The 19,858-nt window shown below is 39.3% G+C and overlaps 1 protein-coding gene and 1 long non-coding RNA gene across 5 annotated transcripts in view; one reads left to right on the top strand and one right to left on the bottom strand.

Moving 5' to 3' along the window:
* Nucleotides 1–19,858, bottom strand: part of LOC128456485 (nectin-4) — a 28,065-nt gene that overhangs the window by 7,500 nt on the left and 707 nt on the right. Inside the window, exons 2-8 of one of the 4 annotated variants that reach the window (XM_053440679.1) lie at nucleotides 17,379–17,717; nucleotides 16,981–17,283; nucleotides 15,898–15,994; nucleotides 7,634–7,788; nucleotides 6,853–6,961; nucleotides 6,691–6,779; nucleotides 3,939–6,474 (exon numbers count right to left, since the gene is read on the bottom strand). The exons of 1 other annotated variant lie outside the window; for it this stretch is intronic. In XM_053440679.1, the coding sequence (XP_053296654.1) occupies nucleotides 6,719–6,779; nucleotides 6,853–6,961; nucleotides 7,634–7,788; nucleotides 15,898–15,994; nucleotides 16,981–17,283; nucleotides 17,379–17,717 (1,064 nt within the window). In that variant the 3' untranslated portion in view covers nucleotides 3,939–6,474; nucleotides 6,691–6,718. Of the gene's footprint in view, nucleotides 1–796; nucleotides 958–3,938; nucleotides 6,475–6,690; nucleotides 6,780–6,852; nucleotides 6,962–7,633; nucleotides 7,789–15,897; nucleotides 15,995–16,980; nucleotides 17,284–17,378; nucleotides 17,718–19,858 lie in introns of those variants that run through there. 2 more of the 4 variants (XR_008341850.1, XM_053440677.1) reach the window with 2 other exon arrangements.
* Nucleotides 899–19,858, top strand: LOC128456490 (uncharacterized). The gene is made up of 4 exons (XR_008341851.1): nucleotides 899–1,770; nucleotides 1,873–1,972; nucleotides 17,024–17,089; nucleotides 18,402–19,858. It is a non-coding gene; the product is annotated as an uncharacterized LOC128456490 (long non-coding RNA).

Genomic DNA, 19,858 nt, shown 5'->3' with positions numbered 1-19,858 from the left:
ACAGTTATTTTTTACAGTCGGCCACTAACCGTTTCCGTTTTCATCTGTAGTAACTAAAATTGTATTTGTCATGTGCAAGTTAGCACGTGGGCAACAGTACAATGAAATGTGTTGGACGAGAAGAAACAGGTGCTCAGCGGTGAAATTAGTGAAAAAAATGTAGAAAGACCCGTATATTAAATAAAAAGTCAAACACAGTACTAAAAACTATACACGTTCCAAGATCCTGTGTAACATTTGATTATGCAAATGTATTGACAACTTTAAACTGCACCTTTCTTAATTATCTGTACCATTATTGATCCTGAAACTACAAATATAATGAATATAATTCTCAGCATCAGAACGAAACACAAATGAATTAAATTATTAGAAGTAAATACAATTATGATACAAATATAACTATGATCATTAGAAGTAAATACAGATATCATACAAATATAAATATTATCATCAGAGCTGAATACGATGTGGAAAGCACTAACAAGCTTTTCTCTTCGATTATTATATTATTTCAGCGACTCTACTTTCAATACAAATGATTTTTGTCTTTCCCTCCTGTGAGTAACCGTCTTTCCTCAGGACGTATGATTCTTACAGAAAACTTCACCTGTGTGCATGTCAATATTATTGTTCTGTCAACTAACGTTATTACAAGTATTAGTATTATTATCATTAGCTTAACTAGCCTATTATCATGACGTGTTGTCATGGAGCCTTTGTCCCCTCTCTCTTCGTGCTCCCTGCCTCAGTAAAGGTAATTCAAGGTGACAGTTAAAGAGGAGGCGCATCTCACCGTTTGTCTGTGTGTTCGCGTTCAGGATGAACAATAACATTAGCCACATGTTGTTGAGTTTCTCCGATTATCCATTAATATGTCTTCTTAATCTTTCTCATCCGCAGGGGAACTTCCCCTTTCTCTTCTTCTTTCCAGCAGACTGTGCACTATTTAGTGCTGTACTGCCACCAAACGGTAGGGAATCCTCACGGCAGTTCATGCGATATAAACTTGTAATTTTAAGGAAGTGCAAGACTTCCCCAGCTCTCTGCTTCTTGTACATCCCATCACCAAACAGTTTTTTTTTTACAGATAAGTGCCTTATCCTATCAAAAGCTCCCTCCTTTCTTTGGCATAGAGTGGAAAATACATCAGAATATGTTGGACAGACTCCAGGACTCCACAGTTGTCACAGTTTCCATCTCTGTGTTTTCCCACAAGCACCAACCCACTTGCTAGTCCACAATGCCTGAGTCTTAACCTCATCAGATTGATTTTATCTATTTGAGGCATGGATATGCTATTGACAGGCTTAACTGATGCTTGGATGTTGTATAGCTTTCTTCCTCTGATGTCTCCATCCCACCCTTGCTGCCATATCTGATTCGCCCTCTCACTGATGATGCTACGAAACTCCATCCTTCAAGTGGCACTTGCACATCCACTGTATTTCTGCTAAACTTGCCTTTGCTGCCCTTTTCTGTCTGTCTCTCCAATTCAGAGACCATCAATAACATCTCCCTAATTATATCTGGACTAGCTCCGTTTCCCTCTCCCCCCACCAATGCCACTAGGGCAGATAAGGAACCTGTGCACAGTACAACGTCATCCCAGCCTCCATCTCCCACCCACCACAGACCCTACAATAAAGCATTTAACTCTGCAGTGAATATTGAAATCCCATCTGGTAGTCTACTTTGACAGATTTGAATATGGGGGATGTATGAATCAAATCCCACTCTATTGCTTTCTGGATCCCTTGAACCATCAGTGTAAGTATTAACATGGTTTCTCCATCATTTCTTAGGATGTCTGTCTACATATTCTGCCAGATCTGCTATTTCAACTTTCTGCAATGATTCTTTAATTGACAGATCCACATCAGCTTCTGCCCAGAGCCACAGTTAAAAGCTGTAACTCGCCTGTGGAGGCAAACAGCTGCAGTGATACCAAAGAGGAGCAACACAACTCAAGGTACATTACATTACATTTCATTTAGCTGACGCTTTTATCCAAAGCGACTCACAATAAGTGAATTCAACCATGAGGGTAAGAACCCAGAACTACAAGAATCAAGAAAGTACAATTTCTTCAAAAGCAAAAATAGAAAGTGCTATAAGTAAGTGCCATTTAAGTGCAACTAAATTGTTAATTAAAATTGTATTCAAGATATAGTCAGAAGAGGTGTGTTTTTAGTTTGCGGCGGAAGATGTGTAAACCTTCAACAGTCGTGATATTGATGAGTGTCTAGCTCGCAGTAAGGCTGCAACAAGCCCATTGGCCGAAGCAGAGCGGAGTGAATGGACAGGAGGTGTAATGTTTGACCACGTCCTGGATGGAGACTGGACCCGATCCGCTCGCAGCACGGTACGCAAGTACTAATGTTTTGTACAAGATGCGGGCAGCCACTGTTAACCAGTGAAGGGAGCGGAGGAGCAGAGTAGTGTGAGTGAATTTAGGTTTAAGACCAGTCGAGCTGCTGCATTCAGGATGAGCTGCAAAGGTCGAATGGCACTAGCAAGTAGACCTGCCAGGAGGGAGTTACAGTAGTTTAGGCGTGAGATGACAAGAGCCTGGACCAGAACCGCATTCTCAGTGAGAAGGGGACATGTTCTACTGATGTTGTACAGCATGAATCTACAGGACCGTGTTGTTGCATTAATGTTGGCAGTAAGGGAGAGCTGGCTATTGAGTGTCACACCCAGGTTCCTAGCAGTCTGAGTGGGGGTTAAAACAGAGTTGTCAAAGTTAATAGTCAGGTCGTCGGTGGGAGAGGCTTTCCCTGGGAGGAAAAGTAGTTCAGTCTTGTCAAGGTTAATTTTCTGGCAGAATTGTGCATAGAAAATAAGACAACAGGACTTCTGCAAGAAAAGAAAGTGTATTTATGCAGGTAGCATGACAGTGGGAACCTTGACTTGCACTATGCCCGGGGCCCTCCTTACCTGGAGGTGTCCCAGCCAAGGACTAAATACATGCAGCAGTCCTGATGTCCAACTTTATTATTATTTTAGTGGAGTAATATATTTTTGGATTCCTATCCTTTCTTTCTTAAATTAAGAGACACACACAGACACACACTCAGAGAAGATGGCATCATTCATAACAGATTCAAACACAGAATGCAAAAACTAGACCTTAACTGAAATCATAGATCTAAAGATGAAAACAATGCCTGGCCGGCTGCAGTGTAGGTCCAAAATCCTGTCTCCTCCATGTTGTTAAATGGGACATTGACCAAAATGAGTTACTCTCAAAGATGGCTTCTGTCATTTCAGGTAGTTCCTTTCACACTGATGTTTGTTCAAGTGTAATGTTTCTGACAAGTTTAGTTTCAGACTCTCGCTCCAAATGTGCAAGATGACAGGGCTTGTATAGGAAAGATTTCTTATTTATTAATTTCTTGATTGTGGGAGGACATGGAAACTTGTGTGTCCATCTTTATTTACAGCCTGTGGTATAAAAAGTGATTCTAAAGTTCAACAAAGTTGGTAACCTGAGCCATCCAAGTAATGCAACTCCACCAGTGTAGACAGGAAGAAACACCATTAACCATTTCAGTGCACATAAGGTCATGTGTTTTGTATTCAGACAGACGAGAAAAGAAAACGTGAATTGGTGTGTAGTGAAAGATGTGACGGTGGTGGTGATCAAAAACCCACTGCTCTACATCCACATGTTAAAAACAAACTCATTCTAAATGCTATTTTTTCCTCTGGTGTCAGAACAGTGGCTATTCACCCGACTTAAATGCAGAGTTCCAACAAAGACTTTTTGTTTCCCCAAGACTGGCTTGTGACAGCTGCTATTTACTCTGCCCTTTACCAGAGTTAGCAACCCTTAACCCATGAAATACTATGTGATACAGGGAAAACTCTTTTCCTGAAGTAATATTCACCATCAAGGACGGTGGGTGTAGAGTAAACACACTGTAAAACATTCCTTGTAATGCTTATCTCGTCTTTTATTGTAATATAAGTGCAAATGACAGTTATCCCAACTAGTGCAAAAGTTGACAGGAGATATACTGTAACTTTAAAACACGCAAGGGTTCAGTGTTAAATGTTAAGGCACAGAACATGCAAAAAACATTTCAGCACGTCATTGAAAGGGTATATTTGATTCCTTAAAAACATGTAGGCAAACAAACAGAGCACACTATGCATCAATGTTTTCAGTCTTTAAAAAGCAAAAAGATAGAAAAAATTTGGTTACTTTGCTGATTAAAGAAAACAAAAAAAAGAAGCAGTAGTTTACCATCCCCCTCACTTTAAACTTACAGGACACATAAACATAGGCTACATCCACACTACTACGATTGTATTAAAACATCCTTCCGCTATGTTTACATCTGTCGTCCACACTAATACAGAGTTTTTGTGCATCTAAAATAAATGTTTCTCCTCTCCATCATTTTCTCGTTCACAGTATTTTTTTTTGATTAAGCAACAAACTGCTGTGCAAACAATCTAGTTTCAAAACCAGGACGTATTAGTAATGTTTGATCATGAAATAAAGATATAAAGCCTTAATAAATAAGAAAGAATAAATAGGCTAGCAAAATAAAAATAAGTTAAAAGAATAAAAAACATTATGACTAAAGACTAAATCTGAAACCAAAACTATTAAGAAATTTGAAAGCTGCCCAGATAATGAATCCTTTAATATTAGTGTTTAATGGCCTACTGGTTTACCTGAATGAAAAGTATCAACCCACAGAATCCCCCCAGAATGAAAGTTTAACGAGTAAAAAATTGTGAAATATCATAAGTATAAATAATGATACTGATAAATATCAAATGCTAGCATGCCAACTTAAGATGGAGAACACCTTCATATTTGATTTGGCAAGAGAGGGAGAGGTTGTTCTGTACCGAGCTAACATGCGTTGGTGCATTTTGGAGCTGGTGTTGCATTTCTTTCTCAGATCATTCGACAGAATTGTAAAGACTTCATCTTATCCTTTTTTCTCTTCTTTGTATTGATGTAACAAAGAACATCACTGTTGACTTCAGTCTCACTTCAGTTGAGGTACTCAACCAAGCAACTGATTGATTGGAAACGTATTGAAAGCTTGTTCCACACTGCCTTGTCCTGACAGATCCAAAAAATATCCAGTGAACTTCGTAACCACTTGAGGTAAATACAATACTCTCACTCAGCTTCAGTTGAGTTCTATTCAAGACAGGCATTATAAGTATAAACACATAATTATTCTGTTACACTTATTTTTGATGTCTCTGGCTTTCACTTTTGTATTATTTTATTTCACGTTTGTTTTATAGCTTGAACTTGTGTATTTAATACTTTTATCACTTTATGTTTTAAAGATTCCTTTTCAAATTTCTCAGTCAGTTTGTTTACATACAGAACCAGGTTAGAGTCAGTTTCCATATAGATTTAGTTTTTTGATACCATATAATCATATAAGATTAAGATTAAGATGCATTTATTCATCCCAAACACATGCACAGTCATGCAAAGGCACACTCATGCAGGTAGGGAAATTTAATCTCTGCTTTTGACCCATCTTGTGCAGTACACACAGAGCAGTGAGCAGCCGCGTACAGGCGCTCGGGGAGCAGATGTTGGGGGAGTAAGGTGCCTTGCTCAGGGGCACTAGACAGGGTAGGGAGACTCTTGGATTTTTGGACAGATCAATCCAGGTTCGTCTTTTGTTGTCTCTCCGTGGAGTCGAACCAGAGACGAACCAGAGACCTTCTCTGCCCATAGTCCAAGTTTCTGCCACTAGACCACCGCCTAACTCAGTTTCTTATCACATCAGATGTGTCAAGGAAAAAATAAACAAAATAACTAGAGTGTACGTATAGATATTCCTCAGATTTTTCTAGTGTATCTTAGTTTCGTGTGTATATGTGAACGTGCTGCATGATCCTCTACAAACTACTGGCCCTCCAAAAATGTTTTGTGAACACTTCACTCACCCCTCTATCGAGGGAGTTAATTTCAATTTTTGTGTCAACTATCCCTTGGACTCAGGGGTTCCCAAACTTTTCCATGCTTAGGAACCCCATATAGCATAAGCCTCTGGCCGGGACCCCCAGTTGCAAACTAATTTAAAATTACGTGCGACATGATGGCAAATATCAAATATACAACTTCTTAATATAGTTCCCTCATTTTTATTAATAACTTTTTTATATTAAAAACATCTTGTCCTTTCTGTACAGTAATATCAACCATAAGCACACATATATATATATATATATATATATATATATATATAAACTGGAGTGTGTGTGTATACATAAAAGCCAGTATAAAAACATATTTAATTTAATAATAATAATAATTCTATGTTTATTGCAACATTTCCCTGACAGTTTCCGTGACTCCCTTGGCATACCCTTGGGGGTCGGGACCCCCACTTTGAAAAGCAGGGGTTTAACTGATGCACCTGAGCTGTTGCACCAGTTCACACGATTAACATGTGTGTAGCAGAGGTGGTGTCATGCTCCCTAAGACACAAAATGTAAGAAAGAAAATATCATGAATTTTCAAAGCAACAGCTATTATGAAATGTATTGTTATCATAAAATACCCCTAATAACTGCATGAGAAATAGTTTTATTAATAATTAATGTTGTAAATTTACATTTGAGGGAAACTTAGGAGCCAAAGAGTATTGCAGCAAATTAAATATGACACGTTTCTTCTATCTCTGCCTGTATTACCGTTTATTCTGCGTCTCGAAGCCAGTACTCATAAAGTCGCCTCGTCAGGATTTATCACCTCCGCCTCCCCACGTGTGACCGGGACTCTCCTAAACAATCAAACATCAGTTAATAGGAGATACAATAATTAGATATAAAATACAGTATTACTAAACTTGGTACCTTGAACCTAAAAATGGAAGTTTGTCAGATTTATAAAGACACCACGTTGCTGCTGCTACGATAAGGACGATCAGAAGAGCAAATAAGATCCAACAAACAATGCAGGATTCTGTAGGGAGAAAAAAACAAAGAAGAAGGAAGAACACAGTTAGAGGAAATACTGTCAGCTTATCTCCCTAAAACTTGTCACTGTGGTCAGGGATTTAGTGACTGATTGGTACATGTTGAGCTCTGTAGTGTTTCAGCGTGCACTGCAACTTGGTGATGAAGTACAAATACACACACACAAACAATTTACATTTCCAGGTGTCCCCAAGCCCCAACACTCGAATTCGTCTCGAAACAATGTAATTTACAGTTTTAAGCCTAAATATCAGCTGGTATCTTTCTAAAAGGTGCATTCACAGACCGTCGGACGTGCTAACGCTCAATAGCTTTTTCCGGTGGACTTTAGGGCTTAAAAACATGGTGTAAATGATTTGAAGTCGGCGATTGCGGACACTTGGATGACAGCACACAAGCAGTTTGGAGGTTGTTTTATTATTTTGGGTGAACTATCCCTTGTAGAAAAACCTTGACATAAGGCGAATGAGAGGAATCCTGACTAAATACCTGCAGCAGTCCTGATGTCCAACTTTATCATTAATTCAGGGGAGAAATAATTTTTTTGATTCCAATCGCTTTTTTTTTTAAATTAGGAGACACACTGGCAGACACACACTCAGAAAAGATGGCAACATTCATAACAGATTCAAACACAGAATGCAAAACTAGACCTCACCTGAAATCACAGATCTAAAGATGTAAACAATGCTTCTTCCATGTGAGTTAAATGCCTTACACTGGTAGAGGCCATTCAGGTCAGAGCTCCTGGTCAGAAACTGCAGCGTTCCACCCTCTACTCTGACACCAGACTGAGGCCACGCTTTGCCAACTCTGAGGCAGAGAAAACAAGAATGAGTATCATACATGGAGCCAAGTGACGACTGCTGTAGAGACACAACATGTGTCACGCTGTAGAGATGTGCAACTGACCAGATGATAACTTTAGATTCTAGCTGTCTCTAGAATTTCAAGTAGTTTATAAGTCATAATTACAAGTTTTAAGCACTGTTCACACCTTCTATTAAAATACATCCTGAAAGCTTTTCCTGTGACTTGTAATTATATCTAACTGCTGGAGCCATAAATAAGTAAAAAGTCTTTAGTCTTATGTTGGTTATGATATAAGATGTTTTGGATTTGTATTTTGGGAATATTATTTGTATTCTTTATTGTTTACTTGTGATCATATTAATTTGGAAGGAAATAGGTCATAAGGATAGGGGCGGGGTTATAGTTTATATAAGCACCTGTGCACCTCTGTAGGACGGAGAGAGGGTGAGTGGGGACGCTGTATTTTTTGTTGACCGCTAAAACTTTGACATGCAACCCGCTACTTTCCGTAAGTACATGCTTCAATAAGATGATCTTCTTTTTCTTTAATTGAAGTTTAAACGTATTTTAACAGATTGCAGTGATTTTTGGATCAGTGCGTCATTCAAATGATTAGGCCCTAACTCAGCCCCTCAGTGACACGTTTGTTTTCACAAAGTCGCTACACTCACGTATTCACTCTGTATGCAAATTATATGTCATTTCTGATGGTGAAGTAAAATGATATTTAATCCAGTGTGACTATAAGTGCCTGTGTCTGTATAGCTGCTTTCAGACATGCACTGGACTCATGTCAAGCAATCATTACATGTTACATTACATTACATGTCATTTTAGCTGACGCTTTTGTCCAAAGCGACTTACATTTTTAGTACACTCAACATTTATGAGGGGCCATTTAGCGGTTCAGTATCTTGCCAAGGACACTTCGCCATGCAGATGGGGAAGAGTGAGGATTGAACCGGCAACCTTCATGTTGGAGAATGCCCACTCTACCCCCTAGGCCACGCCGCCCAATCAATCAAATTTTATCTGTATAGCCCATATTCACAAATCAGAATTCGTCTCATAGGACTTGAGCATGGTGTGACATCCTCTGTCCTTAACCCTCAACAAGAGTAAGGAAAAACTACTAAAAACCCGTTTAACAGGGTAAAAATACGTAGAAACCTCACAGAGAGCCACATGTGTGAGGGATCCCTCTCCCAGGACGGACAGAAGTGCAGTAGATGTCAGGTGTAGGAAAACATCATCGAGATTAAAGTTTTTAGCAGCATTGATGAGGGTAAACATTTTGAAGGATAACTTCAATACTATATGTCAAGCAGTCCTGCTGCAATCATAGTCTATGGTCAGCAGCCAGCAAGATTATGATCCGCCATCCAGATCGGATCCACTATAGTCCACAGTCATTGTCCACTGCCGCTTATTAGGATCCATCATCAGCCGCTGACCTCGGTCGTGGTCCACCACCATTATATGATGCCAAGGCGACACAGGATCCGCCATTACCACTGCGATCAGCCCGCACGATATAAAATCCGCCATACTGGATCCACCATTATATAAAAATCTGACTGGCTATTGGTTTGTATTGTAGTGCCATGAAAACCATGTGGCCCACTCAGTAGATCAGCCATCAATACCTCTATGCCCTTTTAAACTAAACGCTTCCTATTTTAGAACATAGGAAAAGTAACGTTCTGCCGCACTAATTAGCTCCAGCTATAAGCTTTATCAAAAAGGAAGGAACGAACAACAAACAGATGGTGTCTGCCTCCCGAACTGAAAGTGGTAGATTATTCCACAGGAGAGGGGCTTGATGGCTAAAAGCTCAGGCTCCTACTGTACTTTAAGAGACTTAAGGGACGACAAGTAAGCCTGAATTCTGGGAGCGAAGTGCTCTAGTGGGTTGATAGGGTACTAACAGTTCTTTAAGGTAAAATGGCGCCATATTATTCAGGGCCTTGAAAGTGAGGAGGAGAATTTTTAATTCTACTCTAGATTTACCAGAAGCCAGTGTAGCGATGCTAATACTGGAGAAATGTTCTCTCTTTTCTTGGTTCTCATCAGGACACGTGCTGCAACTGCGTCTGCGGCTTTTCACGCAGCTGTGTCGAAGGACTCTTTGTCATTCATGCTTCTCAAACCGTTGCGCGTGTTACAAAGCAATTCCCCGCCAGAACACTGGGCGGAGTAACGTGTTTTGTCGAAGACGACCTTAGAGACGCCTTCTTTCTTCTTCGTCGACTGTTTCTTTACATAGCCACTGCTGCTCCTCATAGCCTTTTTCTGGCGGACAAATCTGCCAGTCAGTGACGGGTTATACAGGTCATTATACTTTCGGATCTCTTCTGCCAAACGCTCTTCTATTTGGTCCATATTCGTTCTTCTAAATCTTTCGTTGTTTCTGTCGGTATTATATGGCATGAAACCGGAAATGCGACTCCGGAAAGGACGTAGTTAGCAGACCAATCACATCCCTTGTTGGCTGCGTGAGGCCTTCAGAGCTTTGCCGTATAGTTAGAAAATACCCGGAAGGGCTCTTGTGTTTGCAGGCCCGTGAAAACGCAGAAGCATGCGCCGGCCTTTACTGCTGGAGCCTGTTGGTAATGAATTACAATAGTCCAGTCTCGATGTAACATGTCTAATTTTTTAGATATTACGCAAGTGGAAAAAGGCTGTCCTAGAAATTTGATTTAGGTGTGAATTAAAGGACAAATCAGGATCAAAGATCACTCCCAAGCTCCTGACTGTTTCATTGGAAGCAAGGGCAATGTCGTCTAGCGCAGCTACACTACCGTTCAAAAGCTTGGGGTCACTTAGAAATGTCCTTATTTTTCAAAGAAAAGCACTGTTTGTTTCAATGAAAATAACATTAAATTAATTAGAAATACACTCTGTACATTGTTGATGTGGTTAATGACTATTCTAGGTGGAAACGTCTGGTTTTTAATGAAATATCTACATAGGTGTGTAGAGGCCCATTTCCAGCAACTATCACTCCAGTGTTCTAATGGTACATTGGGTTTGCTAATCGCCTTAGAAGACTAATTGACGATTAGAAAACCCTTGAAAAACCCTTGTGCAATTATGTTAGCACAGCTGAAAACTGTTTAGCTGCTGAGAGGAGCTATAAAACTGGCCTTCCTTTGAGCTAGTTGAGTATCTGGAGCATCACATTTGTGGGTTCCATTATACTCTAAAAATGGCCAGAAAATGAGAACTTTCATGTGAAACTCGCCAGTCTTTTCTTGTTCTTAGAAATGAAGGCTATTCAATGCGAGAAATTGCGAAGAAACAGAACATTTCCTACAAAGGTGTGTACTACTCCTTTCAGAGAACAGCACAAACGGGCTCTAACCAGAGTAGAAAGAGAAGTGGGAGGCCCCGGTGCACAACTCAGCAAGAAGAGAAGTATATTAGAGTCTCTAGTAAGATAAATTGACACCTCACAGGTCCTCAACTGGCAGCTTCTTTAAATGGTACCCGCAAAACGCCAGTGTCAACGTTTACAGCGAAGAGGCGACTCCGGGATGCTGGCCTTCTAGGCAGAGTGGCAAAGAAAAAGCCATATCTGAGACTGGCCAATAAAAATAAAAGATTGATATGGTCAAGGAACACAGACATAGACAGAGGCAGATTGGAAAAAAGTGTTATGGACAGACGAATCAAAGTTTGAGGTGTTTCGATCACACAGAAGAACATTTGTGAGACGCAGAACAGGTGAAAAGATGCTGGAAGAGTCCTGACGCCATCTGTCCAGCATGGTGGAGGTCATGTGATGGTCTGGGGCTGCTTTGGTGCTGGTAAAGTGGGAGATTTGTACAAGGTAAAAGGGATTTTAAATAAGGAAGGCTATCACTCCATTTTGCAACGCCATGCCATACCCTGTGGACAGCGCTTGATTGGAGCCAATTTCCTCCTACAACAGGACAATGACCCAAAGCACACCTCCAAATTATGCAAGAACTATTTAGGGAAGAAGCAGACAGCAGGTATGCTGTCTGTAATGGAGTGGCCAGCGTAGTCACCAGATCTAAAACCCATTGAGTTGTTGTGGGAGCATTCTTTGACGAAAGCAAAGTTTGAAGAACAAAATTAATATTTCAAATTAAAATCATTATTTCTAACCTTGTCAATGTCTTGACTGTATTTTCTATTCATTTTGCAACTCATTTGATAAATAAAAGTGTGAGTTTTCATGGAAAAGACAAAATTGTCTGGGTGAACCCAAACTTTTGAACGATAGTGTATATCTTGAGATAATGTAACTCTAAGGTGTTTAGGGCCAAGTATTATAACCTCTGTTTTATCTGAGTTTAATAAGAGAAAATTGCGAGTCATCCAGGTTTTTATGTCCTTGAGACTCGATGCTCGAAGTTTACTTTGATTACTTTGTTCAGGTTTTAATGACAAGTAGAACTGTGTGTCAACCGCATAGCTGTGGAAATTGATTATGTTTCCTAGTGAAAGCATATATAATGAGAATAAAATTAGGCCGAGCACAGAGCCCAGTGGAACACCATGGTTAACTTTGGTGCGCACAGATGAGTCATCATTAATTTGCACGAATTGAGAGCGATCAGAAAAATAAGATTTAAACCAGGTACGGGCAGTTCCATTAATGTTAATTAACTGTTATAGTCTTTGTAATAAAATGTGATGTTCAATTGTGTGTCGAATGCTGCACTGAGATCTAACAGAACGAGGACAGACACAAGTCCCTGATCTGAAGCTATTAGAAAGGCATTAGTGACTTTTGCTAAGGCTGTCTCTGTGCTATGATTGGCTCTGAACCCAGACTGAAAGTCTTCATATATATTATTTTCCTGGAGAAACTTACACAGCTGATTGACTACAACTTTTTCTAAGATTTTAGACATGAAGGGGAGATTAGATATTGGTCTGTAATTTGCCTAAACCTATGGGTCTAGGGTGGGTTTTTTGAGAAGGGGTTTGATTACAGCTATTTTAAAAGACTGTGGTACATAACCTGATGATAATGACATATTAATTGTATTAAGTAACGAAATATCAATTAGGGGCAGAATTTCTTTAAGTAACTTTGTTGGAATCGGATCTAAGATACAGGTTGTTGGTTTAGAACCTGAGATTATTTTGGTAAACTGATCAAGGGTGATCAGAGAGAAGCTGTCTAAGTAATGGGAGGGATTCTCAGCCGTTTCTGAGATTGCTGTTGTTGGTAGGGTATTAGTGCCAATTGAGGGCAAGAGATGGTTGATTTTATTTCTAATAGTTAGAATTTTATCATTAAAAAAGGTCATAAAGATTTTTTTCCGTTGCAACGTGGCACGAGACAAGGATGCCCATTATCCCCCCTCTTATTCGCGATATCTATCGAGCCTCTCGCAGCATCACTGCGCTCCTCACCCGAGATTCGCGGCATATTAAGGTGTGGAAAAGAACATAAGCTATCATTATATGCTGATGATTTACTGTTATATATTAGCGATCCCCAGAATACTTTATCGCACATTATGACTACACTGGATCGTTTTACCGAGCTTTCTGGGTATAAGATTAATGCTTCAAAAAGCGAGCTTTTTCCTGTCAACTCTGCTGCACAATCACTCTCTTTTAATTCCTATCCTTTTAAGGTGACTACTGACAAATTCACATACTTGGGTATAGTTGTAACTCGGAAAATCTCAGATCTCTTTAAACTTAATTTTACTCCTCTTTTAGAACACACCAAGATGGCCTTCGACAAATGGTCTTCTCTTCCTATCTCATTAGCTGGCAGAATTAACCTAATAAAAATGAACATATTACCCAAATTCTTATACCTGTTCCAAACTATACCAATCTTTATCAACAAATCTTTTTTTTCACACCTCAATAAGATCATCTCTGACTTCATTTGGAATAAGAAACCACCTCGTATCCGTAGGGAATTTTTACAAAGACCCAAATCGATGGGTGGGATGGCTTTGCCTCATTTCCAATTATACTATTGGGCAGGTAACCTGAGAGCCTTGGCTTATTGGCTTCAAACCTATGCTAACAACGAAGCCCCTGCCTGGGTCCAAATGGAGGCTGATGCGAGCCTCCCATTATCCCTCCCAGCCTTGTTGTATTCAGCAATGCCTATCACACCACGCCGTGCTTCTACTGCCCCCCTTGTCTATCATTCTCTGCGTATATGGGCTCAGGTGCGAAAACACTTCGGCTGGCAGGCTAGCTCGCTTTGTGCCCCAATTGTGGCAAATCATCAGTTTCCCCCCTCACTTGAGCATGACTCTTTCTTAGTCTGGCGTGGGAAAGGTATTGTCTCATTTAAAGATCTGTACATAGCAGGTATTTTTGCTTCATTTGACCAGCTCAGAGCTAAATTTGATTTACCAAAATCAATTTTTTTAAGATTTCTACAGGTCCGAGATTGGATTCGTAACCAAACTAGATCATTTCCCGCAATCCCTGAACAACAGCCCATGGATACTCTATTCCCAACAGCTCCATCTAATAAAGGTATAATATCCATTATGTATATGAAACTCTCATCTTTACAGACGGCATCTCTTGATGCATTGAGAGAAGCATGGCAGGCTGATCTGAATTTACAAATCACAGATACTGAATGGTCAGATATATTTACAAGGATACACTCCTCATCAATCTGTGCCAGACATGGCCTAATTCAATTCAAAGTAGCACACAGACTGCACTTGTCTAAAGCTAGAATCGCAAAGATGTATCCAACAATTGATGATTCATGTAACAGATGCAATTTTTCACCTGCAACATTAGCTCATTCGTTCTGGTCTTGTCCGAGACTCTCGGGTTACTGGTCCTCTATATTTGATGCCCTATCCAAGATATTTAAAAGGCCAATAAAGCCGAACCCGCTCACGGCTATATTTGGTATCCAATGTGAGGATGACCATCTTCCTAGGGCACAATCTGATCGCATTGCTTTTGTCACCCTCTTAGCGAGAAGACTAATTTTACTTAATTGGAAACAGGCTGCCCCGCCCTCCTATAAACATTGGGTTAGAGATACGCTGCAACTCTTGAAGCTAGAAAAGATCAGACTGGCTCTGCGATGTCCTAATGATAACTTCAGCAGGATATGGCAACCTTTTATTACATACCTGCTTCAACAAGTGTGAAGTTTTGTCCTATATGTCATGTACAGTATATATTGTCATTTATCATTACTGAAAACCACACGAATGTTCTGTCACACACACCTTTTGTTTTTTATGTTTTGTTTGTTTTGTTCTATTGATGACATGATGTCTATATATATATAAAAAAAATATATATATATATATATTTTTTTTTATTACTATTATTTAATTTTTCTTTTCTGTTTGTCCCCTGGGGTGGGGGGGGGGGGGGGGGGGGATTTGTTCATATACGTCTGTATGTATGAGATTTCATGGTCAATTGTGAAAACCAATAAATAAAGTGAAAAAAAGAAGAAAAAAAAATGTCATAAAGATATTAGTATTTAGGGATCGAGGAATACTTGGTTCGGTGGAGGTATGACTCTCTGTCAGCCTGGCTACAGTGCTGAAGTGAAACCTAGGGTTGTTTTTGTTTTCTTCTATTAGTTTTGAATAGTAGACAGCTCTTGCTTTGTGGAGGGCCTTCTTATAAACTTTAACACTATTCTTCCAGAGATTTTCAACATGGTTGCTGGGGCGCCACTTCCTCTCTAGTTTCCTTGATAATTGTTTTAACTCATTTGTCTGGGAATTATACCACGGAGCTAATTTACTATGTTTGACATTTTTCTTTTTAAGAGGCGCTATGGAGTCTAATGTTAATTGTAATGAGTGTGCAGAGCTATCGACGAGGTGGTCGATCTCAATAGAGCTCGGGTTTTTAAAGAATTTGTTGTTTATATCTACGGATAATACAGGTCTAAATGTAATTGGAATTATTTCCTTAAATTTGAACAGTGAACACAAATGTCAGAGTAAGATGCTCCGCATTTAGAAATGATTCGTTGCAATTGTGATTATTCACGTAACTTCAGTTACACAAAATACATTCAAATTCATATGATAAATGAAATAAATATATTCTTGTTGGGCTAAGACATTTTCCACTGAAATGGACTGATTCTTATTACTGTACCTGGTCCAGTTAAATTCTGCTTTGGGGTTGGAATCAGTCTCACATTGAAATGAGTCTTCTTTGGGATTTGCACCAATTTTCACTTCCATAGGCGCAACTGCAAGAAACCAAAGGAGAACCAGCTGTGTTATGTCTTATATGAAAAAATATTAAAAAGCACTTGTGGATCTCCATCCCACTGTGCACAGGGTTATCTTGCTTACTATGGGCTTTTTATTTTAATGTTTTGGATCATCAAACTTGAAAAACAGTTTTTTTTGGTTGCAACTTGGCACAGCTTAGGGTCCATTGTGTCATTCATGATCTCGCTAAACTATGATTATGATGCCTCCTAACTGTTATTAAACTGTTCATTTGAGTGCTGTAATTGATAAATGTATATCCAAAAGGCTTTCATTAAAACATTTTTAAGGCCCGTATTTCTCACGTCTGTTCTTGTTTTTTTATGTGACGAAAGATGGTCAAGGACAAAATGGCACCGAATGCCTCATTAGGAGACGCTATCTATGTTCATCCTCAGCTGCCGAGTTCTGTACTCTGTACTTAAGCACTTCCAAATGCTCTCTAAGGATTTATAATCAATCCATGAAAAAGTGAATCATTTTAACTCAGCAGTGTGGCACCAGCGCCATTCCAAAAATAAATCATAGACGAAACTAATGTCATCGGGAAATGACAGAATTCGTCTGCTAAAGAGGGAATGCCGTATGGAGAGTAGAGAGAGTTTAGAAGGGGCAAACTATCCAAAAAATGATAATGCATTATGGATAAAATGATGGAGGGATTATATTTTACATCCAAAACATCAAAGGTCAACTTCACTGCAACACCATAATGTTCTGCAAAGAAACGTGTGATTATGATTTAAAAACAGGCAACAGATTTTACCAAGGGGTCCTGTAATCCACAGCACAGATTCAACCACCTTCAACATGAGAGCAGCGCTCGAAAACACCTTTGGTGTGCAGGGACGTCAATATAATTAACCATTAGGAAAACTGTAATCTTTCAAAAATAATTGATGTTGTGAATGAGAAATAAGCCTCATCAGAAACTGAGGTAGAGGAGTGTTTGTATACTCACAGTAAACTTGTATAGTAAAGGGGATCTCTGTCTCTTTCAACAGGGCTGGACTGGTGACGACACAGTGGACCACCTGTTGGTCGATATCCATGGCAGGTACTCCAAACAGGTAGCTGACTGTGGTAGTCTTACCATCATCATGATGCGTCGAGTTGGCTGTTTCCCTCAAGTTGTATGCTAAGCTACCTGTGAGCCAGCTCACGTTTGCCGGAGGCTTAGAATCAGCAGCCGTGCAGGTGGCAATGCAAACTTCCTTATCAGCCAAAGTAGGAAGGTTATCCTTCACACGTATGACAGGAGGCACTAAAAGAGTTATCAGACACAAAAGGTTAACATGCCCAAGAAGGAAATCTTCTCTCATTCACACAAAAGATTTTTAAACCAAATTCAAATTTTACCGAGCACATCCAGATGTATATGTGTTTTGTAACTCCTGCTTGGGAACAAAGTGAAGATGCAAGTGTAGATGCCTTCATCCTGCAATGAGACATTGGAGATCTGAATGGATCCATTAAGCTCATTGAAGCTCCCAATAAACTGAATTCGATAATCGCGTCCATTGACATACTCTGGTCCATTTGTTTTCCGAACAGCCAAGAAAAAATTATCTTTTTTAACTCTGGTCGTCCTCTGCCATGAAATCTGGTTGACAGTCTCTGTGTTGTCAACAAGTTCGCAGTTGAATGTAACTGTACGTTCTTGCACCACAGTCCTTTTTCCTCCAATCACCTGCAGAGCTGTAAAAGACATAAAACCTGTCAGTCTATTTACAAAGCACAAACAGAGGTAAAAAGCCACATGCAAGAAATCCTAAAACATTTGATTGGACTCTCTGGCAGCCATGCTTTGTTTCTTACACCTGCGCTATGTGGCAGCTAACAGGTGGCTTATAATCATCTGTTTACAGTTTAATCGTTCTAAAGCAACTGAACTGGTTTGTTCTCTTCATCCTCTTTACTTAATGAGGGAACTCAATTAAAATAAAGGAATTATTATTATTAGGCACTGTGAGTTGTTAACTCTAGAACACTAACGTACAATTAGTAACACCATCACTAACGTCGGGTACATTTTACCCGATATAAAATATCCGATAAAAAAGACTTCTCATCAAAATATATTAATGTACAACAATACATGGCAATTTGAAGTACTCTTCTTTTATTTTTTTAACGAAAAAAAGCTATCATGGGGGACCCACTCCACTCAGACAGCAGCATCACAATGGAAATCCCATGACCACACTCGCTCCGGTAAAAATCACCCAACGTTAGTGTTCTAGTGTTAAATAGGAGTCACCATGCCTTTAGTATATGCCTGGTGACTGAGGTGTGTTCGACTTCATGTGTCTCTGTGCAGTGTTGACATAATGTAATGCATGCTGGTCTGAACACAAAGCCTTTACAGTTTTTCTCCTGCAGCTACAGAACTTGGAAACTCCCGTTTACCAGACACCTCACTCTGACTGGCTGAAAACTTCAACGACACTCCTTTAAGATTCACCATCAGCAGCTGCTCCATCAAGCCACTAACCGTTACTGTTTGTTTTTTAGTTCCTGTTTCTATAATTGTATTTGTCATGTGCAAGTTAGCACGGGGGAGAGAGTACAATGAAAGGTGTTAGACTAGAAGATACAGGTCAGCTCAGCGGTGAAATAGTAAAAAAAAAGAAAGAAAGAGCCTAATATTTAAATGAAAAGTTAAATACAGTACTAAAAACTATATACGTTCCAAGATGCAGTGTAATATTTGATTATGCAAATGTATTGACAACTTTAAACTGCACCTTTATTAATTATCTGTACCATTATTGATCCTGAAACTACAAATATAATGAATATAATTCTCAGCATCAGAACCTCTCTGCAGCCATGCTTTGTTTCTTACACCTGCGCTATGTGGCAGCTTACAGGTGGCTTATAATAGTCTGTTTACAGTTTAATCGTTCTAAAGCAACTGAACTGGTTTGTTCTCTTCATCCTCTTTACTTAATGAGGGAACTCAATTAAAATAAAGGAATTATTATTATTAGGCACTGTGAGTTGTTAACCCCAGAACACTAACGTACAATTAATAACACCATCACTAACGTCAGGTACATTTTACCCGATATAAAATATCCGATAAAAAAGATTTCCCATCAAAATATATTAATGTACAACAATACATGGCAATTTGAAGTACTCTTCTTTTATTTTTTTAACGAAAAAAAGCAATCATGGGGGACCCACTCCACTCAGACAGCAGCAACACAATGGAAATCCCATGACTACACTTGCTCCGGTAAAAATCACCCGACGTTAGTGTTCTAGTGTTAAATAGGAGTCACCATGCCTTTAGTATATGCCTGGTGACTGAGGGGTGTTTGACTTAATGTAATGCATGCTGGTCTGAGAACAAAGCCTTTACAGTTTTTCTCCTGCAGCTACAGCACTTGGAAACTCCCTTTTACCAGACACCTCACTCTGACTGGCTGAAAACTTCAACGACAATCCTTTATGATTCATTATCAGCAGCTGCTCCATCAAGCCACTAACCGTTACCGTTTGTTTTTTAGTTCCTGTCATGTGCAAGTTAGCACGGGGGAGAGAGTACAATGAAAGGTGTTGGACTAGAAGATAAAAAAAAAAAGCCTAATATTTAAATGAAAAGTCAAATACAGTACTAAAAACTATATACGTTCCAAGATCCTGTGTAACATTTGATTATGCAAATGTATTGACAACTTTAAACTGCACCTTTCTTAATTATCTGTACCATTATTGATCCTAAAACTACAAATATAATGAATATAATTCTCAGCATCAGAACGAAACACAAATTAATTAAATTATTAGAAGTAAATACAATAATGATACAAATATAACTATGATCATTA

This window comes from Pleuronectes platessa, chromosome 14 (genome assembly GCF_947347685.1).
Source record: "Pleuronectes platessa chromosome 14, fPlePla1.1, whole genome shotgun sequence".
Classification (NCBI taxonomy): domain Eukaryota; kingdom Metazoa; phylum Chordata; class Actinopteri; order Pleuronectiformes; family Pleuronectidae; genus Pleuronectes; species Pleuronectes platessa.
The sequence above is the reverse complement of the archived record's forward strand: the minus strand, read 5'-3'. Positions and strand labels throughout refer to the sequence as shown.